This window comes from Cololabis saira, chromosome 4 (genome assembly GCF_033807715.1).
Source record: "Cololabis saira isolate AMF1-May2022 chromosome 4, fColSai1.1, whole genome shotgun sequence".
NCBI classification, from domain to species: domain Eukaryota; kingdom Metazoa; phylum Chordata; class Actinopteri; order Beloniformes; family Belonidae; genus Cololabis; species Cololabis saira.
In genome coordinates, this window is record NC_084590.1 from 43,355,849 (window position 1) to 43,381,246 (window position 25,398).

At 42.7% G+C, this 25,398-nt stretch overlaps 1 protein-coding gene across 1 annotated transcript in view; it reads left to right on the top strand.

Moving 5' to 3' along the window:
* Positions 1-7,249: 7,249 nt before the first annotated feature.
* The window catches only part of galnt17 (polypeptide N-acetylgalactosaminyltransferase 17), a 44,058-nt gene continuing 25,909 nt past the window's right edge, over positions 7,250-25,398 (top strand). Inside the window, exons 1-3 of the mRNA XM_061719862.1 lie at positions 7,250-8,387; positions 13,799-13,982; positions 22,775-22,941. Of these exons, the coding sequence (XP_061575846.1) occupies positions 8,153-8,387; positions 13,799-13,982; positions 22,775-22,941 (586 nt within the window). The 5' untranslated portion in view covers positions 7,250-8,152. The remainder of the gene's footprint in view (positions 8,388-13,798; positions 13,983-22,774; positions 22,942-25,398) is intronic.

The following is a 25,398-nucleotide window of genomic DNA, read 5'->3' on the forward strand; positions in this document are numbered from 1 at the left end:
GGGCTTGACAGGATGGGGGCGGGGTTGACACGTGCAGCTGGAGCAGCAGCTTCCCGTCTGAGGCATTTGTGGCAGGACGTGATGTTTCTCAGCGTCTGCATCCGTCAGGAAGGTCTGTCATCTATCGTTGTCAGGAGACGGGGGGACTGACGCTGCGATGCTCCGTTACCACCGTTACAGCCAGGAACCACGCTCTCTTCTCACGGTTTAACACCCCTGAAGGACCAGCCTTCAAGAGGACATGTTGGAGTTCACACGTAAACAGCGAGGCCGAGGCCAGACGGTGGTTTTTATACTCACTTCAGAGAAAATATTAGTTTGGCCTTTGAATCTCCAGCGGATGGGGCTCAGTCATCTCCAGGAGGACACACATCCTCTCGTTGGTTGGAGGATAGTCGTGGATGGGAGAGACCCTCACGGACCTCGAGGGGGGCAGGTGGGGCAGAAACTCACAGAAATGCACGTCCCAGTCATCAACCGAGGAAACGTTTCAGATGTGAGCTGAACTGTCTCAAAGATGACCTTTGACCCCTCGGGTCGTCCTCTGCTTCAAGGACGAAGCTCTCAGTGTTGGGCCCAATCCCAATACTCCCCCTACTTTTCTTCACTCGCCCTTCTTTTCTTCACTACCCCTAAAAAAGAAGGGACAGATTTTAGGGCACTTGAAATCTTCCCAGGGGCCTGTCCCAATACTCCCCCTCGTTTTCATCCCTACTCCTAATCAGGAAGCTGAGAGCCAAAAACTGTTTTAATTTCAGTTGTAGCGCTGTTTATATGGCACTTTATTAAGTTTTAATGTTTTTTCAGGCGTAAAAGTAACCGTTAAGATCCCCAACCTGGGCTCAGTTTATCCAAATAACGCCTGTTAAGAAATTTGCTCCGAAAATTTTGGGATTTCTGCCTGTCTGCCGGCTCCAAGCTGATTTATGGTTCCGCGTTAAATCGACGCAAAGCCTACGGCGTAGGGTACGGCGTAGGGTACGGCGCGCGTCGCCGCGTAACCTACGCCGTAGGCTCTGCGTCGATTTAACGCGGAACCATAAATCAGCTCCGCTATTTTCACTTCAGCTTTATCTGATCAGTGTGTAAATTACCCAGATAACAGCTGGATTACTGGTGGTTTCTGAAAACTATTATATCAGAAACATCCAAAACAAATCTGACGAGTCACAGGATTATTTCTCTCTATTTCTCACAAAAAAATGCTTGCTCCCTCGGTCACAATCTGAGACGAGTCTGCAAATGATGTTTGCCCTCGGTCGGCGAGTCAAATCGACGCAGAGCCTACGGCGTAGGTTACGTAGCCTACGGCATAAACTAACAGCCTGTATTCCGGCGCGATCTTCGTGAACAACTAGAAATGTAATCAAAACTAATTTTTATGCAGAAACTAACTCAAAATATTGATTTTATTCACTAAAAAATAAGAAATGTCCACCATGTTTTTTTTTTTGGAATCAGTCCGCAAATGACGACGAAAAGCATTCTGGGAAATTTTTTGGTCCCTAGATCAGCGAGTCAGCATCTGAAAACCCTCGCTCTGAAGGGACAATTCATAGCCACTCGCCCTCGTTTTCTCCACTCCCCCTAGGTAAAAAGAGGAATTGGGACACCACTACCCTCACGGGAACGCGCAAAATTTAGGAGAAGAGATGAAAACGAGGCGTAGTGGTGGTATTGGGACAGGGCCTTGCTGGTTCCACACGGTGGCATCCTTCCTGCTGCCGACTGCTTCAGTCCCTCAGGATAGATGAATAAATAAATAAATAAATCCAATCCAGTTGAGTAAATCCGGCGTGAAGGTCAATGACGCCTCTGCATCATCAGCTGAGTTCCAGCAGGCTCCCGGAGGAGCGGGGCATGTGGTACAAGTGAAACTGACTTAATTCTGTCTAAAGGTTTAGACACCAGCACTTATAAGAAAAACTCATTTATTTTGGCCAGAAAACCTGAATATTACATAAAACATGAGTGTATTTGTGTGGCGTGAGTCATCCTTCATATCTGGGATGTAAATAATCTTTTTTCTTTCTAAATTGTAGGGTCAGGAGAAGATTAGACCTCGTACAGATATTTCTGCTAAAGACGCCGGCGCGATGGATAAGCGTTTATTTTGATCATTGTTCACTACGGGTCATTTTACGCCTCCAACTCGAGACATTTATCAAATCAAGTTTACATTACAGGAGGCTCACTCTCGCAGCGGTTATTACATCTCTATATTACCAGAGTACACAGGGTTGATGACTAAAGACACCACGCTATTTCTAGCATAATCCCCCCCTAAAATAAAACTAAATGCTCAGACTTTTAGTCGACTGAAACTTGACACGACTAAAAGGAGAATGAACGTGACTAAAACTAGAATGATAGCTTGACCCAAAGACTAAAACTGAAATTGAAACAGGCTGACAGAAACAACACTAAGCGTGAGTTGTCCTGCATATCTGGGATGTAAATAATCTTTTTTCTTTCTAAATTGTTGGCCAGGAGAAGATTAGACCTCGTACAGATCTTTCTGCTAAAGACGCCGGCGTGATGAATAAGCATTTATTTTAATCATTGTTCACCACGGGTCATTTTACGCCTCCAACATCAACTAAACTATATCAACACTAGGAAGAAGCTCAGCAGAGGTTGTACTTCCTGCTCAGGAAGTTTAACCTCCACAGCAGCTGCTGATCACCTTCTACTCTGCCATCAGTCTGTTCTCTGCTCTTCCATCACTGTCTGGTTCGGATCGGCCACCAAACTAGACAGAACAGACTGCAATGGACAATCAGGCCTGCAGAGAGGATAACTGGGACTAACTACCATCTATCCAGGACCTGGACCGGTCCAGGACCAGGAAACGGGCATGTAGCATCTATCAAGCTATCAAATATTGACCAATCAGAAGAAGGGGGGGGCTAATTCAGGCCAATGAAGGTCAAGGACTCAATACCGAGTCCGATGACATCACCCACGAGTCTTTATCACAACCCGTTTAAAAGTTATGGCAGAGAAAAGTTTTCTAGGGGGCGCTGTTGAGCCATTAGGCCACGCCCATTAATGCAAACCATGAAATATAAAATTTATCGCCAGGCCTGGCTTGCATGCAAAATTTGGTGACTATCAAATATGGACCAATCAGATGAAGGGCCGCGCACTTTTTGGTGTCTAGCGTCGCCACGGTAACGCTTTTGAAAGAGAAAAGTAATGCGCGTAGTTGCAGGATGGAGACGCACATTTTGATGTATAACACACCTGGGTGCACGTTATGGTTCGCGCCGTATCAACGGCCGAAGGAATGGCATAAATTGCGCCAAAATTACACGATTCATTCAAAATGGCCGACTTCCTGTTCGGTTTCAAACCGTATTGTGGGGCTTGAGGTGCAAAGTTTTCTAGGGGGCGCTGTTGAGCCATTAGGCCACGCCCATTAATGCAAACTGTTAAATATCAGATTTTTCGCCAGGCCTGGCTTGCGTGCAAAATTTGATGACTTTTGGGGCACGTTTAGGGGGAAAAAAGGCCCTCCTTTCATCAGAAGGATAAAGAATAAAGAATTCCTACAGATACAATAGGGCCTTCGCACTGTAAGTGCGAAGGCCCTAATAATAATAACCACAATCATATGCTGTAACAATGCACCTTTCAATAATCATGTCTACCTCATACTGCTGCACCTTTCACTTTTTAAAAAATTGTATATATGTTAATAAGAGCTGTCATTTGTCTATTTACTGTACAGTGAGCGAAAATAACCAAGTCAAATTCACTCTCTTGTTTGACCTGACTTTGCCAAATAAACCTAAACCTGATTCAGAGGATCTACTGTATATTCTACATGACACCTGCAGGAGTTTGTTCGGTGAACCTGAGTAAAAACCTGCATGAAGACAGAAACTAAATCTGGTCCTGATCCTGGTGGATCCATCACTCTGGTCCTGATCCTGGTGGATCCATCACTCTGGTCCTGATCCTGGTGGATCCATCACTCTGGTCCCTGACAAGCTGGTGGATCCATCACTCCTGTCCTGATCCTGGTGGATCCATCACTCTGGTCCCTGACAAGCTGGTGGATCCATCACTCCTGTCCTGATCCTGGTGGATCCATCACTCTGGGCCTGGTCCTGGTGGATCCATCACTCTGGGCCTGGTCCTGGTGGATCCATCACTCTGGGCCTGGTCCTGGTGGATCCATCACTCTGGTCCTGGACTGGCTGGTGGATCCATCACTCTGGGCCTGGTCCTGGTGGATCCATCACTCTGGTCCTGGACTGGCTGGTGGATCCATCACTCTGGGCCTGGTCCTGGTGGATCCATCACTCTGGTCCTGGACTGGCTGGTGGATCCATCACTCTGGTCCTGGACTGGCTGGTGGATCCATCACTCTGGGCCTGATCCAGGCTGGTGGATCCATCACTCTGGTCCTGATCCAGGCTGGTGGATCCATCACTCTGGTCCTGATCCAGGCTGGTGGATCCATCACTCTGGGCCTGATCCAGGCTGGTGGATCCATCACTCTGGGCCTGATCCAGGCTGGTGGATCCATCACTCTGGTCCTGATCCAGGCTGGTGGATCCATCACTCTGGTCCTGATCCAGGCTGGTGGATCCATCACTCTGGGCCTGGACTGGCTGTAACATCCAGGCAGGGCCGCCGCAAGGGGTGTGCGAACCGTACGACCGCACGAGGCCTCGCGCCCAAATGGGCTTCGCGCAATGGGCCGTTTTTTTTTTTTTCAATTTTTTTTTTCGTTTTTTCCCTTATAAATATCAACAGTCACGTTCCATTACAGACCTAAATGTGTACTAGTCTGTGCATATCAATAAATATATGTGCGATGATGTGCTTGCTGATTGATGTTGTTGTTCAATACAACTGCGTCAGACCAAGCGCAGACACAAGCTGCTCTGATCCAGACGGTGGAGTTGGAACAAACTGTCACACAATGTCGAGAGAACGAGACAGATTCAGGACATTTCCATCAGGGGATGAAAAAAGAAAACAACTAAAGAAAATGGAAGAGTTTAATGCCTCTCTGAAAGGCACGTTTGATAAATTTGTTACAAAAATCACTGATCCGCCCGGGTCTCAAGGAGCCGCGGGGCCCCGCGTCGAGGCAAGTAAAATGATGATGAGGCAGGGGAAGGTATCCAGTATTTTGCTAATTGGAGAGTTAAAATTGCGCATAGACACCCGATCTGACCCGAAAAAAACAAACATTTCGAGGGCCCCCCCCGGCCATTTCGCACAGGGCCTCGCAAATCTCCCAGACGGCTCTGCGTCGAGGGTCCTGGTTCTTATTACTCCAGAGCTTGAGACGGAGACTTCACCACCTCAGTAGAGATCCAGACCTCCTCCTCTTCCACATGGTCTACTCTCTACACTCTTCCCTCCTGCAGCTCTCACCCTCTCTGCTGTTTCAGGGTTGTTTTTAACCCCCCAGAGTCTCTGCTCCCACATTTCACCCCCCCTCGTTTTCTCTCCGTATCTCTGCCTCCTCGCGTGTGTCTCACTGATGCTCTTTTTTTATTTCCCTTGATGTTTTTTCCTCTGTTCGTCTCTCGATTCGTCTCGCACAACAGAGCGCGGGGCTTGATCTCGCTACACCCCTCTCTCTCTCTTTTTTCAAGCTTTTCTTTCATAGTACTCATCCCCCCCACCCCCCTCCGAGTTGCCTGTGGATCAGTTGGTTTCTGAGCTGCAGATTCATCAAACACCTTGAACAACACAGCCGCCTCACTACCTGACCCATTTCTGCACAGCACCACATATCCCGGTTCTGTAGAAGATGTTCCCATATTAGTGCCATTAAATACTCGTTTAAAGGTTTAAATACTCGTCAGGGAGATTCTTTCTCTCTGCTACAAACATGTCAGTAAATGAGAAGGTTTATTCATATTCACTATTATGAAAAACAAACCTGTCAACCGTGAGCCTGGATATGTTCAGCTTGTTAACTCCGGGGGGTGAAACTCTGCTGGAGAGGAAACTAAACATCTGAGCACAAGACTCACAGCTTGGGTTTAAAAAAGAAATAGACTCCAATCTTTGTTACATAGATACTTAATCTGCCTTAAGACTTAAAATAAGAAAACCAACCTAGAAACGCTGTTCAGAGCAGCCATGTTGGACCTGTCTCCATCCAGACCTGCTCACCTCACAGACCCAGATCAGAGCAGAATGAGCCCCCACCTTCACTCATGTAGCACCTCCTGCTCACTGGGAGTGAAACCTCCAACCAGCAGGAAACTGTCGAGCATGTGCAAAATGTGCAGTGGGTTTTGATTCAGTTGAACAATCATCAGGCCAATTCAACTATAATGGGGAAATCTTCAAATCCTTGAAGAACCTCCACCACTTTGAGACCTTTTACTTCAGGAATACTTCCAGCTATAGCTCCATTCAAACCTTAAACTGTCCACAATTTTTAATCTATTTAATCTATCAAGATATTCAGTTTCTTATAATTATGTGTCTCTGAAATATTAACCTTTAGAAAGTAAAGTAAGTAAGTAAAATTCAGCGATTATAATGGATTCCAATGGACGATCCTTTAGACATTCGACCGAATTATCAGCGTCTTAGTCCGACTATGAGAGGTTCTGTTGGGCTGGATTTCTGCTGGAGTGGGAACTTTATATGCCATTATCTCAATATTTTAATTTGCAGCAAATAACTGATGCATGAGATTACAGGACTGTCTCAGAAAATTAGAATATTGTGATTTTCTGTAATGCAATTACAAAAACAAAAATGTCATACATTCTGGATTCATTACAAATCAACTGAAATATTGCAAGCCTTTTATTATTTTAATATTGCTGATCATGGCCTACAGCTTAAGAAAACTCAAATATCCTATCTCGAAAAATTTGAATATTCTGGGAATCTTAATCTTAAACTGTAAGCCATAATCAGCAATATTAAAATAATAAAAGGATTGCAATATTTCAGTTGATTTGTAATGAATCCAGAATGTATGACATTTTTGTTTTTTTAATTGCATTACAGAAAATAAAGAACTTTATCACAATATTCAAATTTTCTGTGACAGTCCTGTATATCAAACCTTTGTAAATACGTTGGCCTCAACTTTTGACCCATTGTATTCACTTCTGTTCATAGAAATCCTCCCCCACTAAATATGCGGCGTCCGTTTTTATCCTTTACTGAATCAACAAGATTCCAACCCACGTGACAGCTCGTCCAAACGTGGACTCGGAACCAGACGTTGGTGGTATCTTTAAAACCTGGACAGGTTTTTTTTTTCTTTTTTAGGTTTTTCATCCCTGCAGAATAAAAAGTGACCTGCTGAGAGCGGAAACGGCGCCGGATCGAGTCCTGCGTCCTTATTAAATACTGTGCACGTTTATTAGGATTAGAAATAAAAACCAGGGGGAGCCTACGGAGTTGCGAGCGGACGGATCTGGATGTGCTGAGGAAATTAGTAAAACGGGAGGAAAAGCGGCAGATAAGGAGGTCTTTCTTCCTCCCGCCGCTTCCGGAGGAGCCGCGGAGGAGAGGATGCTGCGGCTCTCCCAGCTCTCCCATCTCTCCCATCTCCCCCAGCTCCTCCAGCTCCCGCACGGCCCGCACAGCCTCTCCCCGCCGTGAGAGAGCGTCCTGGGGGAGCCGGTGCGAGGCTGGACGCTGACGGGACGTTCGGACGGGATTCCCGGAGCATCTGCGGGAGATTGGTGCGCGCAGCCTCCTCCAGCCGCATCACCGCCTCCTCCAGCTCGGAGACCCGGAGGAGACGGAGGAGACGGAGGAGACGGACGTACTGTTCAATTATTGAGGAGAATCTGTCCTTTAAACTCAACATATGCCGGTGTCTTTGTCCTACACATCCCGCGGATGACGGCCGATGGCGCACCGGGCGCACCGGCATCCTCAGCAGGGGGATGCGACCTAAAATAACCCCCGTGTCAGACGGTGAGGGAGCGCGTTTATTTCTAGCAATCAGTGCACCCGCAGCCTGACACGTGTGCGCGCCTGTGCCGTTTCTGTGATCCCAGGTCCGCAGATGTGACGGATCCCGCAGCTTATTTCCCCGCAAACCGCGAGCGGACGGACCCCCGGACCCCCCCTTCCTTTCCCTCCCCGACCCGTCCTCCTCCCCCCCCGATCCCGGATCCCGACCCCTTCGCCGCTCTTTTTCATGGCTTTCGTGTTCCGGAGATGGAGGGTGTTCCTGCTGCTGAACGTGCTGGCGGTGGCGGGGTTCATGACCTTCTGGACCCGGTGCAACACGCGCAGCAGCGGCGGCGGCGCGCAGGCTCCGGACGGGCCGCGGCCCCGGGCCAACGGGAGCGCGCAGGGGCCCGGAGTCAGCACCGAGCTGCTGCTGAAGAGACTCAGCTCGCTGGAGGACGTGGTGTACCGGCAGCTGAACGGTAGGAGCCACGGAACACACGCTGATGATGACCCTCAATACACAATCAGGATGGAGGGTCTTCTTATGAAGCCAATTATTGGGTCTGATTGGTGCGTTTATGCTCTTAATCCACTGAATAGAACATTAAGATGTAGTTTGACAGCAGAAATTAACTATAAATTACACTTACATGACATTCCACCTTAAGTATCTCCAAACATGTTCCCAATTAATGCCGTGAGAGAGGATGTCCTGCTTCCCTTAAATAAACACTAGAAAGATGTGTCTTCAGGCCAATTATTGGGTCTGATTGGTGCATCTATGCTCTTAATCCACTGAATAGAACATTAAGATGTAGTTTGACAACAGAAATTAACTATTAATTACACCTCTGATTCCTACCAAGACGTTTTTTATCATTGAGGTTTACACTGACAGTCTGACGCATCTAAAGAAGTGAATATTAATGGGATGACATTCCACCTTAAGTATCTCCAAACATGTTCCCGGTTAATGCCATGAGAGAGGATGTCCTGCTTCCCTGAAATAAACACTAGAAAGATGTGTCTTCAGGCCAAGTGTTGGGTCCAATTGGCACATTTATGCTCTTAATGCACTAAATAGAAAATTAAGATGTAGTTTGATAGCAGAAATTAACTATTAATTACACTTCTGATTCCTACCAAGATGTTTTTTCTTTCACTAATGGTCTGATACATTTAAAGAAGTGATTATTGATGGGATGGCATTCTAACTTAATCTCCAAATATGTTCCCAGTTAATGCCGTGAGAGAGGTTTTCCTGCTTCCCTGATATGAACATGTAGAAAGATGTGTCTTCAGGCCAATTGTTGGGTCTTATTTGCACATTTATGCTCTTAATGCACTAAATAGAACATTAAGATGCTGTTTGACAGCAGAAATTAACTATTAATTACAATTCTGATTTCTACCAAGACGTTATTTATCATTGAGGTCTACACTAAGGTCTGAGATATTTAAAGAACATTAATGGGATGGCATTCCACCTTAAGTAGATGTAAAAGTACATGTTCCCAGTTAATGCCGTGAGAGAGGATTTCCTGCTTCCCTGAAATAAACAAAGATGTGTCTTCAGGCCAATTATTGGGTCTGATTGGTGCATTTATGCTCTTAATCCACTAAATAGAACATTAAGATGTAGTTTGACAGCAGAAATTAACTATTAATTACAATTCTGATTCCTACCAAGACGTTTATTTCTTTGAGGTTTACACTAACGGTCTGAGACATTTAAAGAAGTGAATATTAATGCGATGGCATTCCACCTTAAGTATCTCCAAACATGTTCCCAGTTAATGCCATGAGAGAGGATGTCCTGCTTCCCTGAAATAAACATATAGAAAGATGTGTCTTCAGGCCAATTGTTGGGTCCATTGGCACATTTATGCTCTTAATGCACTAAATAGAACATTCAGATGTAGTTTGACAGCAGAAATTAACTATTAATTACACTTCTGATTCCAAGACGTTTATTTCTTTAAGGTCTACCCTAACGGTCTTTCTGAAGCATTTAAAGAAGTGAATATTAATGGATGACATTCCACCTTCAGTATCTCCAAACAAGTTCCCAGTTCATGCCGTGAGAGAGGATGTCCTGCTTCCCTGAAATAAACACTAAAAGATGTGTCTTCTTCTAAAGCCAATTATTGGGTCTGATTGATGCGTTTATGCTCTTAATCCACTGAATAGAACATTAGGATGTAGTTTGACAGCAGAAATTAACTATTAATTACACTTCTGATTCCTACCAAGACGTTTTTTCTTTGAGGTTGACAGTCTGATGCATCTAAAGAAGTGAATATTAATGGGATGGCATTCCACCTTAAGTATCTCCAAACATGTTCCCAGTTAATGTTGTGAGAGAGGTTTTCCTGCTTCCTTATATGAACATATAGAAAGATGTGTCTTCAGGCCAATTGTTGGGTCCATTGGCACATTTATGCTCTTAATGCACTAAATATAAAATTAAGATGTAGTTTGACAGCAGAAATTAACTATTAATTACACTTCTGATTCCTACCAAGACGTTTATTTCTTTGAGGTCTACACTAACAGTCTTTCTGAGGCATTTAAAGAAGTGAATATTAATGGGATGGCATTCCACCTTAAGTATCTCCAAACATGTTCCCGGTTAATGCTGTGAGAGAGGATTTCCTGCTTCCCTGAAATAAACACTAGAAAGATGTGTCTTCAGGCCAATTGTTGGGTCTGATTGATGGGTCTTTGCTCTTCATCCACTGAATAGAACATTAACATGTATTGTAGTTTGACAGCAGAAATTAACGCTTAATTACGCTTCAAGACGTTTTTTATCATTGAAGTTTACACTTACAGGCTGAGGCATCTAAAGAAGTGAATATTAATGGGATGGCATTCCACCTTAAGTATCTCCTAACATGTTCCCAGTTCATGCCGGGAGAGATGTTTTCCTGCTTCCCTGAAGAAAGATGTGTCTTCAGGCCAATTGTTGGGTCCAATTGGCACATTTATGCTCTTAATGCACTAAATAGAACATTAAGATGTAGTTTGACAGCAGAAATTAACTATTAATTACACTTCTGATTCCTACCAAGATGTTTATTTCTTTGAGGTCTACACTAACGGTCTTTCTTAGGCATTTAAAGAAGTGAATATGAATGGGATGTAGGGCTGAACGATTTTTGAAAATAATCTAATTGCGATTTTTTTCCTCAATATTGCGATTGCGATTTAATATGCGATTATTTTTTTCAAGGTCCTGTTCTCATGTATTTTTCAACTACACAAGCAATAAATCAGTCTGTTTTATAATAAACATTGCCAGATTTATTTAAAGCACAGATTACAATAATAAAGAAAACAAATCTGTGCCTTTACCTCTTTAACACGTCTACACATGGGTCGTTCTCTCTGAACCCAATCGCACAACATCAAACCGGGTTAAACTTTAGGCAAAACGAGGCGTAGTTTGATAGAAAAACACAGAAAAACTCCCACAGGGAACAAAAAACCTTCCTCACAGGCAGTACTCGAGTTGTAAAAAAAAATATCAGGGGGGATGGTGGATTTTATCATATGGGGACAGATAATTTGTGCTGATTACAAATAATAAAATATATAACAAATAATAGCAGTGACCAAAACAGCTGCAGAAATACTGCAGGAATGACATGGCAGCAGTTAAATGCAGCCTTCTGTAAGCTTTAAATATCCACTGGGCTTACATCAAATACATCAAAACACAACAATAAAAAACACTTTTCTGAACTTATCAATATGACTCTGTCCTTCACAGGATAAGTAAAATGGATCACTGCAAAAACTCACAATCTTAACAAGAATATTTGTCTTATTTCTAGTTAAAATGTCTCATTTTAGTAAAAAAAAAATCTCATTACACTTAAAGCAAGACTCACCACTGGAAAAAACAAAAAATGTCACCTGTTTCAAGTAGATTTTCACTTGAAATAAGTAGAAAAATCTGCCAGGGGAACAAGATTTTTTTGCTTGTAATAAGAAGATAAATCTTGTCCCACTGGCAGATTTTTCTACTTATTTTAAGTGAAAATGTACTTGAAACAGGTGAAAATGGTCAAATAAGTTATTTTTCTGGTGTTATTTTTCTGGTGATGACTCTAAATGTTGAAATAGCAGTAAAACCACATTCATTGATGAAATGACATAAGGGATGGAAAGGGGGGATGACAGTTTTACAGGGGGGATGATTTGGACTGTTTTTATTTCAGGAGGGGATGATTTTGACCGTTTTTTATTTCATCCCCCCTCAACTCGAGTAGGCCTACTGCTCACAGGGAACTCAGAACGTCTTCATAAATAACTCAAAAATCACAGAGAGAAAAAAAAACCAGCAGCAAACTAACAAACAAACCAATAAAGCTCACAGAGTTAACAAAACGAACCAGCAATTCGCAGCCGCTCTGTAACTTCTCCGGAGAGCTGACGGGCTGCAGGTGGTTTAAGGCTGATTTATGGTTCAGCGTTACACCAACGCAGTACCTACGCCGTAGGGTACGCGGTACACACAACGTACGGCGCGCGTCGCCGCGTAACCTACGGCGTTAGCTCTGCGTCGATTTAACGCGGGACCATAAATCCGGCTTCACAGCGCGACTGCTCGCCCGGCTCGTGCTCGGCGCTGCGCACAGCTCCTCGCCACGCCGACTCCGCGCTCATATATTTAATACATTTATAAAGCCCATATATTTATAAAGCCCTGCCTGGCCGAGCCCTAACACTGAGGCCATGGTAGATACAGTAGGTTACAGGCGGACACGCGGCACTGTTGACTTTTTTTCCCTGCCGGCAACGTGACCAGATCACGTGACCAGATCACGTGACTGGTCAAATCGCAGCCTTTGCGGTTAGAAAATCTCGTTTTATCACATCGCGATATTATCGCAAATGCAATTAATCGTTCAGCCCTAATGGGATGGCATTCCACCTTAAGTATCTCCAAACATGTTCCCGGTTAATGCCGTGAGAGAGGATTTCCGGCTTCCCTGAAATAAACATGAAGAAAGATGTGTCTTCAGGCCAATTGTTGGGTCTGATTGGTGCATCTATGCTCTTATTCCACTGAATAGAACATTAAGATGTAGTTTGACAGCAGAAATTAAATTAATACGCTTCTGATTTCTAACAAGACGTTTTTTCTTTGAGGTCTACACTAACGGTCTGAGACATTTAAGGAAGTGAATATTAATGGCATTCCACCTTAAGTACATGTAAAAGTACATGTTCCCAGGTCATGCCGTGAGAGAGGATGTCCTGCTTCCCTGAAATAAACACGCAGGAAGATGTGTCTTCTTATAAAGCCAATTGTTGGGTCTGATTGATGGTCTTTGCTCTCAATCCACTAAATAGAACATTAAGATGTAGTTTTACAGCAGAAATGAACTATTAATTACACCTCTGATTTCTACCAAGACATTATTTCTTTGAGGTTTACACTGACGGTCTGAGGCATTTAAAGAATATGATTGGGATGGCATTCCACCTTAAGTATCTCTGAACATGTTCCCAGTTGATGCCGTGAGAGAGGATGTCCTGCTTCCCTGATCCGAGGTGGTTCGAGGATAGAGAAGCAGGGCTCAGTGCCCCCCGGGCTTCAGCATGTTTGCCATCACACGCAGGCTTGAACACGGCTTATCACATCCAGGGATGCCCGCTTTGATCATCCAACCGCCCACGGATCCTAGAAAACACTAAGAGTCTTATTTTATCACTGGCTTTGAGTCTCCATTTGCATTTTCAAGCCTTGAATGGAGAAACATAAAAATAATCTGTGTTCCGTCCAAGTAGTTTTATTATTGTAAACTCTATCTATCTATCTCTCTCTAAAAAGCCAGACGGAAGCATCGTGACATGCATCTTTGTTTGCTTTGTTCAGGTCTGTCCAAGTCCCTGGGCCTGATCGAGGGCTTCGGGGGTCGAGGTAAAGGCGGCGTCCCTGCCACGCTGTCACCGGCCGAGGAGAGCGATGCCAAGTACCTGAGGGAGAAGTACGGCTACAATGCCTACCTCAGTGACCGGATCTCTCTGGACCGCACCATTCCAGACCACCGACCCAACAAGTTAGTATGCCACTTTGAATTTCACTTTAAAAGGGCCGATTGAGCTTGTAAGGTGTCATTTACAATCATCTTCTGGACCACTGCTGCCACAGGGTTCAGGTTGAACCCAAATGGCCCAGAAGAACCCCTCGAGGTCAGTTTACTGTTGTTTGTCACGGCTCAAAAGGCAGGGAACCCAAAAGCACAGCACCAAACAGAGTAACAGAGTCCAAAAGGCTTTAATCAGGTCGAACGTAGGCAGGAGTCAAAAACCGGGCAGACAGGCAGATCAGGCAGACAAATCCAAAGGGGGCACGCAAAAATCCAAAAACAGAGAATCAGGCAAAGTAGCAGGCAGGCAGAAACAGACAGAGTCAAGAACGCTGGAAAGCTAGGCATGAACACTAGACTATCTGGCAGTAGGCGTGTGGAAGTGGGCCGGTATATAAAGGGAAGTGATGACCATGGAACCCAGGTGTGGAGATGGGCGGGGAAGCACAGGTGAGAGGAATGAGTAGATTGTCTGGCTGATGAGGGTGGCAGGATCTGGAATGACAGGAGAGTGAGGCCACGTTTACACATAGCCGGGTATTTACAAAAACGGATATTTCCCCCTCTACATTTTGAAAAATATCCTTGTTTACATGAACCCACATAAATATGCTGTTAAGGGTGCTATGAGCAGCCAAACCTGCAGGGGGCAGTGTAACGTGTAAAGAAGCGTAAAGTCATGCTAGCCAATGGGAATCCTGGAAAAAAAACGTCAACAAATGACACGTGTGAAGCCTGAACTGGTTCCGCGTTAAATCGACGGCGTAGCCTACGTACGGTGCGCGTCGCTGCGTGCCCTACGCCGTAGGCTCTGTGTTGGTGTAACGCGGAACCATAAATCAGTCTTGACTGCCAGTTACTTCCAAGACGGAACGAGAGTCTTTCGTTTGGAGTGACAGAGAAGTGGAGTTACTTTTAAGTGTGACTTTAGAATATAAAACAGGTAAAATACAAGAAAATATTGACGGTGGCCAAACAAATTGTAAACACAGGTCACAAACATGATGCTGTTGACGTTTCTGTTGCATAATGTGACGTTCTGAAGCCTAAATCTCCCTAAGTTTCCCTCTGTTTACAAGCAAACGTGAAGACGGAGTTTTTGAAAATCTCCACTTTGGCCGGAGTTTTCAGAAATGATCGTTTTTGGTGACTTTGAGCTTCGTTTTCACGTAAACGAACGGCCAAAACGCATGAAAACACCACCGTTTTTGCTCCGTGTAAACGGGGCCTGAGTGATGATCTAAAAACATATCCCAAGCTAAGAAACCATAACATTGTTGGTCTATTAGGGTTCCGTCCAACACAGTAAGCAAGGATGATTTTCCACTAGTACCTGCTCAGCTCAGCTCCACTCGTGTTAGGGGTTTTCCACTAAGTGATGGTACCGGTTGGTACCCTCTTTTTCACATCTATACTTACCCAGGGTTCCAGCTCAGCCGAGTCGGCCAGGCTGCAGGCCCCTGATTGGCCAGAGCGTAGCGTGAGGTGTTTTTGCCCGTTTCCACCTAGCCGTACGGTGCAGTTATTTGTGTTTCCGTCATCAAAACATGTGAACTGCACCAAAGTGTGTTTGGCACTCTTCCACATGAGGTAGGTAACGCCTCAGTTGGAACCAGAGAAACTGCAGCCAGTTGATTGGTCGACAAAGGATTGTGACATCCAATATGCACCATTATTAGGCATTTCCTCCAACAAAAGTCAGATTTTTTTTGGTTCCCACGAAGAAATGATGCAACGTCAATCTCAATAAGACGATGTTGACTTCCAAAATGGTGTTGAAGAGTCAGATCCAGATGTTTACCACCACAAAGGGTTGGACTTGAAATGAAACAATCAAGATGAGATCCAAGTGTTGTTAGCTTCAATTTAAAGAGTTACACAAACTTACAGCGTTTTTAATATCTTCACCATTAAACGTATTTGTAAAATTGGCCCATGTCCTCGTCTTATTTAGACAAATGGAGCAGGTCAAAGGTCTAGAGATGATGTCAGGCGAGTTGGAGGCCGTTGGAGTCGACCTACCAATACGGAGATATCAGTACAACCTAGGAGACCATCATGAGACCGAAATAAAATATAAATCTGACAAAGACAGCAAAAAGCTTGGGTGTAGCCAAACCAACCGGTTAGTACATTCTTAAAAAGCAAAAAGGGCCTGGAAAACCTTCACAACATCAATCTACAGGTTATCATTTAAATGTTACAAATGATTCTTATTCTAACATTCATGCCAATTTTTGTCTAAATGCTTTTGAGCCCTTAAAAGTGGGATTTGTAATTGATTGTAATTCTTAAATGGTAAACTCCATACTTGTTTACAATTTAACACCTTTTAAATTAAAGCTGAAAGTTTACCCTTAATCTTTGGCTGGAAATGTTGCCAGACTTTGAATGAGATTTTATTTTCAGTAAACAGCAGCCAAGAACGCGCTGGTTCAGAGCCGCGTTGTGGTTCTCCACTGGGAAGCTGCAACAGCCTCTTATTCTGCAAAAGAGATTAATTTAAAACAAACAACAAACTGTGCTTCGGTCTGAAAGTGAATTGGAAGCAGCAGCGGGGAAAACAAATCAGCATTCTGTTTGTGAGCGTGGTCCGAGTTGCTCCATAAAACAGCATTCGCAGTCTGAACTGAATAGGCAGAGTTTGCACCTTTATTAATGAACCTTATTGGTTATTTAAATGTCACCGGCTGGTGTTCATGGATCCCACTCCACAATGAGGGTGTAAAACCTGCTTGTAGCGACGTTCATAAATACCTCTGTGCATTTGAAAATGCCAGTTGGTGTTGCAGCGAACGCTCAAACACCAGCTGCTCTTCAACTACCTCTGGTTCCTTTGTTTACAAAAAAAAGACATTTAGAGTACACCAAAAAGGAAGTTCAAACAGAACTCCGTACTTGTTAAATATATTAATGGCTGTATATATATTTGCACTCATACACTCTGTGCCGGAGGTGCACCCTGGGTAAATTGCTGCAGGGTTTTTTCCGTTGTTTTATGTTTTTTCTAGCCAAAGTTATGATTACTTTTAGCATATTTTTTTTTATTAAACCTGAAGAAGCACAATAACTGCACAGAACTCATCAAGTGGAGTTAATTAACGTTATTTAGTTCTTATAAACAACTACATCAACTTTGAACTGTGACATATTTTAATTACGATAAACAGGAAGTGAAATTAAAAAAATAAAATCATCCAATTTTGAACATTCAGAGTAACTTTTTGGTCAGGTGGGTTCATATAGGTGGAGAAAATGAGAAAAACAATCATTAAATAAATAAATTATTAAATTATTAATTATTAAATAAATTATTAAATAAATAGGTTGTGTTAAAAACAAATAAGAACCTCTGTAACACATTATTATAACTTCTAGACATTTTGATTACCGTAATTAAAACAGCTCTGAGTTTTAAGACTTTAAATTAAGAGCTGGACTTCGAGTTTATAGCCGACGGTCAGAACGTATGAAAAGTTAAACTTCTCAGGTTTCAGCATCAGCCAATCAAACTGCAGCGATACAGCCGAGCCAGTCAAATATATACACCGTGGGGGGGGCAGTCATTTTTTTTAATTTATCCTTTATTTATCCAGGAAAGTCCGATTGAGATACAATATCTCTTCTGCCAGGGAGTCCTGGTCAAGATGGCAGCAGAAAAATAAATTCAGTTTTCATATAAAAGAAAATACATACAAGGACAAGTAACTTTACAAAAAAATTAAAACATATCAGAACAAGAAACAAACAAACATAAAACATACAAGGATCAGAAAGCTAAAAAGAATTAATGACAAATAATGGCACTTGATTAAAAACAATGACATTTTTCTGTGAGAACTGACATGGGCACAATGGGGCAGGGGCTTTTTCTTACTGTGTGCAAACGGTCCATGATCAGGATTTGTGGTCACATTGTGACACAAGCTTCTGGAATAAAGTGGCAGAGATGAGGGTGAATCTGTTTGTGCCTTTGTGCAGCTGTGCACATATGTTATGCTTTCCTTGTTGTCTGGTAACCAGTGGCAACCCTCCGTCAATATCTGCAGCGTTTGTTATCCATTAAAGTACAGCATGAAGTCGTCGTTATCACGGGAGCAGACGTGTCAAAAGTATTCACATTCATTACTCAGGTAGAAGTATAGATACTAGAGTTTGAAAATACTCCTGTAGAAGTTGAAGTATCAACTCAAGTTTTTTACTCAAGTAAAAGTATAAAAGTACTGGTTTCAAAACTACTTAAAGTATAAAAGTAAAACTAATGTAAGGGGGAAAAAGCCATTAAGGACAAAAGCCATTGAAAATGAATGCATCTTAGTATAATGTAAATATATTAAAGAAGCATATATGTGTACTATTGAGCATTAACATGTGTTTCAGAGAGCAGGAGATATGATGACTAGTTCCCTATAAGTATTGTAATGGTGCAAAAAGTCAAACTTCAGAGGCATGTTATCATTTATCCTAACCTTTATTGGAATGTACATCCAAGTTTAGTTGCAGGAATCTGAGGGAACGGATGTAAGAACAAAACTGGACAAGAACATCTGAAACAACCACAACCAAATTCACTCTATCCGGATGGAGCAATTTAACTGGATAGTTTTTTTTAAAGGCCCAAATGAAATAGAGTAACTAGGCTGTTTTTAAAATGTAAGGAGTAAAAAGTACAGATCATTGCGTGAAAATGTAAGGAATAAAAGTAAAAAGTATTTGTACTTCGTTACTTGACACCTCTGCACGGGAGCACCGTGTGGCAGCTGGGCCAGACCTGACCAGCACTCGAGTTTATCTTATTGGAAGAAACTTGATCCGTTGTTTAATCGTATGACGAAGGTGTCGGGAAGCGCCGATATGTACCGAAGTGAATCAGAGGCTGAACATAACGTCATGCCGTTCCTCCTCTCTGCCTTTCACAAAAGGAGACTGAACAGTCTCTCCATCAAGGCCTAACGAGCCGGCTGTGTGCTTGCAGAAACAGTCTGATTGTTCCCAGTTGTGTCTGGGCTGTTACGTTGATGTGGTGCAGCACCGGCCTCATACGCCCAGCCTCCTCTCATATCCTCATATCTCTTAAGATGTGATATATTATGTTCTCCAAGCAGAAGTCTCGTCTCGATTCCTCAAGAGCGACATCACAGAGATGTTCACACCAAACGCTGCATTTACTATCAATTAATCCCCGGTTCCCTGAAAGAATTGAAATTGAATTGTTCATTGCTGCCACCAAAGATCTCCTCACTTATGTTGCCTTCAGCAGAGACACAAGTCTCAAAACATGGAAAATAATAAATAAATACATTGAATGAGTTAATATTTAGACGTTTTTATTATTTTTCATGGCCGAGCTGTTCTGATCCTCATCACTCTCAGTCTCCTCGGCCTCGTTTTTGATGAAGTTGCACTATTGATCCGCAGGCGTAGAGGACACGGTGATATTTGTGTACGTACTTGTTAATGCAGCCTGGCATCTTTCTGGGGACCTGCATGGGAGGTGTCATCAATCAAAACAAATCTGTTTTTAGGCCAAAAGTTGGATCTGGAATGAGACTTTGGTTGAAGTTGTGGTCATGCATCTGATCGTGATGGTTAGAGGCGGGCTGGGGGATGCTTTATATAAGAGGTGGGTGTGTTTTTCAGAGCTTAGATAAGCTCTGAAAAATGTAAAAGTCACTTTTTTCTCCATGTGAATGTGCACCTTCACCGTGTGCAGGTACAAGCTGCAGGGCAGCAGGATCTGTACGCGTGCTGCAGGTTTCTCCCTAATGCTTTTTTTTTTAAAGCAGTTGCCTTTCAAATGAGTAAAGTAAAAGTAATTTAAATGCCGTTAATGATGACAAAGCCCTTGGCCCGCTCCCGGCGCCGCCTGCGAGCTGCTGCGTTGGTGTGTGTGAGTGTGTGTGAGAGGTGAGGTGAAGAATCCAGATATCTCATCTTCCTCCCACGAGGTTCTGCTATGTTTCTGGGATCAAAGTGGCGTGTGCAGCATGTGCAGCGTGTGCAGCGCGTTGCGGGGAGATATCTGCGGCGGCAGCAGCGGCATGTGAGCTGGAGTCTGATGAGTCTCCTGTGCTGGATTGAAGCTCCTTTCTCACTGCAGAGCTGGAGGTGGAGGTGAAATGTGACAAAGCAGCAGAAGAAATACATCACTTGTGATTATTGCCATGCTTCGTCCACGTGAGACATTCAGGGCCGATCGTTGTCACCACATCCATCAGTGCTGGTTTAAGTTTGCACCGCCTGCACCGTCCCGGTGTCTGGGTCCATTCTGGGGAAGCGTTCTCTACTTGTGGGCTTCGGGTCATCCTCGTCACCCTCTTGATTAATGTGTGAACGTTTTAAATAGGGCTGGGGATCGATTCAAATGTCAAGAATCGATTCCGATTCTTAAGATTCAGAATAGATTATCAGGATTTGATTTGATCCGATCTGATATTGATTTGGGTTAGTGTTATTAAAAATGTTTTTTGAGCTGTTGCATGAATTATATGACTGTAGTTATGCAACATATTAATACTAGTATTATATTGAGATTAAACAGCAAGTATTGGCAGCTAATGATGCTGTAAGGACCAATCAGCTCCCAGAATGCTGATTTAACTGCTTTCAGAAACATCGTGTTGCAGAATTACCAAACAGATCCAGGGCGGCAAACGTATAAAATCATTTTTATTTTTTAACACATTCCATTTAATTTTTTTGCATTTTCTGTGTTCTTAGGTTTTTAATTTTTGAGAATTTGGTTTTTAGCATTTTGTGCACATTTAACCCCAATAAAGTATATAAAGCAAAGATAACTGAAAACTTTAATGTTTTCATACTTTTAAACATATTAAAAGGGAAAAACATGGCAATAGTTATTCTCGTGTCCAACAAAACATTCTTTTTTTGGGCATAAACAAAAAAATACCAAAAGTTATTTGTATTAAATAAATAACTAAGAAATAAATAACTAAAATATTCCTTTCAATATCCATTTAAAGCGCAAAAAAAGAAAGAAATTGCAACAGCTCATGTGTGAATTAAATGAGGCGACTACTGGGATTAAACTTCACCGGGCAAAAATTTAATAATGAAAAAAATTTATCTTTAGACATACGAATCGATTTTTAGGAATTAATATGAGAATCGATTTAGAATTGGGAAATCAACACAGGCCTAGTTTTAAATGTAATATTTTCTCCTCAGCAACATTAGTCACAGGCAGACGCACCGTCCAGTCCTTGATAGTGATGCTGGGAAGGTTGCCGGACCGCTGGGGGTTCATCAAGCGCTGGGGCGAGTCCGAAGGAAGGGCGTTGTGCTCTTTAATTGGGTGTTTTCCCAATCGCGCTGATGTTGACAGTTTTTCTCCGACATCTGGACCCGACCGCAGCAGCGCTATCGTCAGATGATTGTTTACTTGTCCTGCAGGATGAACGCGTGATAAGAGGAGGGAGATGACGAGATTAGAGGTGAATATATGTTTGTGTGCATGTGGGGGTAAAATATCCTGTATGCAGCTCCCTCGTTTCCTGTATCCCATAATGCAATGGGCCTCTGCAGTCGTCTCAACATGGTTTTGGAAATCCAGAAACCCTCCGTGAATATAGTATCATGCAAATGATATGACTTCATTAACTTTAAACTACCTCGCAGTTTGGCAACGCTGTGAAACACGTAGTCGTTCTCTTCAGATCAAGTCGAACGCTATAATTTCTTTCTTTAAAAAGATGATTTTAACCGTAAGAGAACACAATTCTGCAGAATTATTAGAAATTATTACTGCAGAGACTTTGTAGGATGATTTGTGTTGTTGGTTGTCTCATGTAGTTTCTTTATATAACAAAGGAAAATCTCTTATTTGGCACAAAGACCATTTATGAAGTGTCAAAAGGTTTTTTTTCTTTCTTTACTACACATAAATGCTGATTATTAATGAAATCATGACCAAATGTCTATGTTTTAAAGTATCTGTGCCTTTATTTGTTGTTCCTGAAACATATTAATACAATTTATCCTAAATTCATGATTTGAAAATGGTGTTTTTAATCAGGAGGAACCAAGAAATTGTCCGATTTGTGTCCGTCATGTTTGCATACGACCAAATTATGCTAAAAGAAAAGAATTAAGTGTGGGTGGACGTACTTTGTTTATACTTTATTTCACAAATCCGCCATTTCAGCTGGCCTTTGAAGGCATCACAAGTGTAGAAATACAATTCCCTCGTCGCTCATTAGTTGACCTCGCAGAGCTTTTACAAGTAAAGGGGCTTTTTCTGCAGTCGCAAGTCCTTTTCTCACTAAATGTTCCACAAAACGGTTGAATTCATAGACATTTATATTAAACACAATTTCATAATCTTCATGTTCTTAATGTTCATTCATGTCATAACTAAAACTTTTGGTTTTCTCTCTGTTTCTGAGGTTTAAAAGTATTCACTCTTGAATTTTCCAGCAGACGCTGGATTTATTTCTGGTAATCAACATTTGATCTCACGTGCGTCTGGAGATTATTGATTAAAGACAGTCATTTCCTCCTCCACGCGTCCTAAACTTAGACCCGAAGCCTCACCCCGCCCGCTTCCTCTTCATTAGAGCTCTGTAATCAGCGGTAAAAATAGGCCTGCTGCTCGCAGCAGACGGGGAAAAAGGAGAAAACAAAAAGAGAATCGTGATTACAGCCGAACTTGTCTTATCCTCGTTGGACGAGACGTCGGCGCTAAGAAAAGACGAGTCTGTGCAGGATGTGTAACGATGCTCTGTTTGCCCGTCTCCTTGCAGATGTAGGAAGGTCAACTACTCCAGGGACCTCCCCCAAATCTCCCTGATCTTCATCTTCGTCAACGAGGCTCTGTCTGTGATCCTGCGCTCCGTCCACTCAGCCGTCAATCACACGCCGGCTCACCTGCTCAAGGAAATCATCCTGGTGGACGACAACAGCGACGACGGTGAGTGGAGATAAACCCTGAGTGGGGAATGATTTGGTGATAATCCCCGGCGCTGGAGGTGACGGGGGTCAGGTTGAGGTTTTCGGACTTGGAGTACCGTATTTTCCGCATTATAAGGCGCACCTTCAATGAATGACGTATTTTAAAACGTTTCCATATATAAGGTGCACTGCATTATAAGGAGCACTAAATATATGGTAAATTACCGTACTATAGTGGCTGGGGTTGAGTTACGTATCTACCTGATGGAGCTGCGCTACAGGAAATGCTAAAAAAATGCTACAGCAAATGCAAAAAAAAAAAAAACAAGAAGAAAAATACCGTATGTCAAACTTTATTAACAAAATAAAAACCAGCTTTGCTCCGTCTCTTCAAAGTCGCCATTATGCGAGTCAGCGTTGCTGCTGTTGTCTTGAACGTCTGTGACGATTCCTGACGTTTTTAGCTCCATTACTTCGGCAACACCAACTACATTACCCACAATCCCCCTGACTACAGTAACAGAAATTACCGTAATGATCATATACAAGGCGCACTGCATTATAAGGCGCACTGCCGTTTTTTGAGAAAATGAAAGGCTTTTATGTGCGCCTTATAGTGCGGAAAATACGGTAGATCAAATGGAGTCAGCTTCCACAAGTAACACAAACAACAACTACTACTACTACTACTACTACTACTACTACTACTACTACTACTACTACTACTACTACTACTACTACCATTTAGCAGACGCTTTTATCCAAAGCGACTTACAACTGACTTACACACCATGGAGCAATTAGGGTTAAGGCCTTATTCAGGGGTCCAAGGTGGTTCATCTTGGTTGCCAACCTGGTCCTCCAGACCCAAGCCCACCTGTAGCCACTAGACTACCACCCCCTCCACCCTCCAAAACATCATATTTGTTTATTCATTTCTTTGGGAAAATCCAACACTGTATTCCCACGACTGGCAAAAGTATGTGAACCTTTGCTTTTGGTTAGCGGCCCTAACCCCTCATGCATCAGCGCCTGTAATAAAATATTGTGTTTAAACCCATGTTTATGAATGAAGGCCATTCCCTGCAGTATCTGAATCCTTTCACTCCAGTGTACAATTTCATCAGAATAAAAAAGGTCCTTGAAACAATCATCAAAATGTGATGAGAAACTCAATCAAATCCTTCCTTTGATCAGAATCAGAATCACAATCAGAATCAGAAAAGGGTTTATTGCCAAGTTTGTTAAACACACACAAGGAATTTGTTGTGGTGATTGGTGCAATACAATACAAATATAAAAGCAAATATATAAGAGATAAAATGTATAAACAGAAATGTACAATATGAGGTTTTTAAAGTGCCGGATATGAGTCTGTACAAAAGTGATTTAGGATGTGCGTTAATGTGACGCATAAGGTCAGATGATCCGCCTGGAAACAAAATTAAAACTCAATCTTACAACAAATGATTCTATTACATTTAACAATGAAAATGATACTAGAAACAATAAATGACAAATGTATTAACAAGTGACAAAAACTATATAATGTATTGCCCGTTTCAACATGTGCTCACGCCAGCGGTGTCCCTTCCACAGATGGGGAATAGTGTTTTGGAAACCAAAAAATTGTCTTGATAATTCTGAAATGTTGGTTTTACTTGTCTTATGTATTTATTATTGTTTTGGTCACATGACTAGCAGAGTTAGCAGGGTTGTGTTGCTGCATACCCCCCGACTACACCGCTGGTTCTGATTTTACCAACAACCGTCTGCAGCATCCTAGAAGAGCCTTTTCTGCTGCACAGATGGCCGGCTTGCCTTGCACAGTATATCCCACAATGCAGTGCTGCAGGTGTTTGATGTTCTCCTGGGGCCTCATGTACAAAGAGTGTGTGGATTTCAACGTGAATCCGTGCGTGGAATTCTTGGGTACGCAAAAGAAAATTCAGATGTTCAAAACTGTGCGTACGTACGCCCAAATCCACACACGTTTCTTTGAACATCACAATCAACGTGGATTTGAGCGCGCATGCGGGAGCACAACACTCCTCCATGTCTCCTCCCTCAAGTAGATATATTTGATTATGATAATGAGGATAAATATCCATAAAATACGCTCATCCTAACAAGGAACTTGGAAAACAAAATAAAACTAATTGAAAAAAATCATCGGCCGTGAGCTGGAGACAGTCCTGTCAGAAGTTGAGGCCTGGAAAAATAATTTATTTGGGGGCATTTCTTCCGATTTAAGCTGCATTGCATTATGGGGATTGTTGTTCTTTGCTTTGTGCTGCGTTCTGTGAAGAGTTGTGGTTTTATTATGATCGTAAGCGTTTGTGAATGTTAATATTTAGCGCTAGTGCATCATTACACTCTCCTTTTCCTGTTTGTATTTTAACTTAAGTTGGTGGATGAAAAACGGCTCCTCGTTGCGCTTTACTGTCCCGCGTATTAACTGGATTAAGCCCAGTGT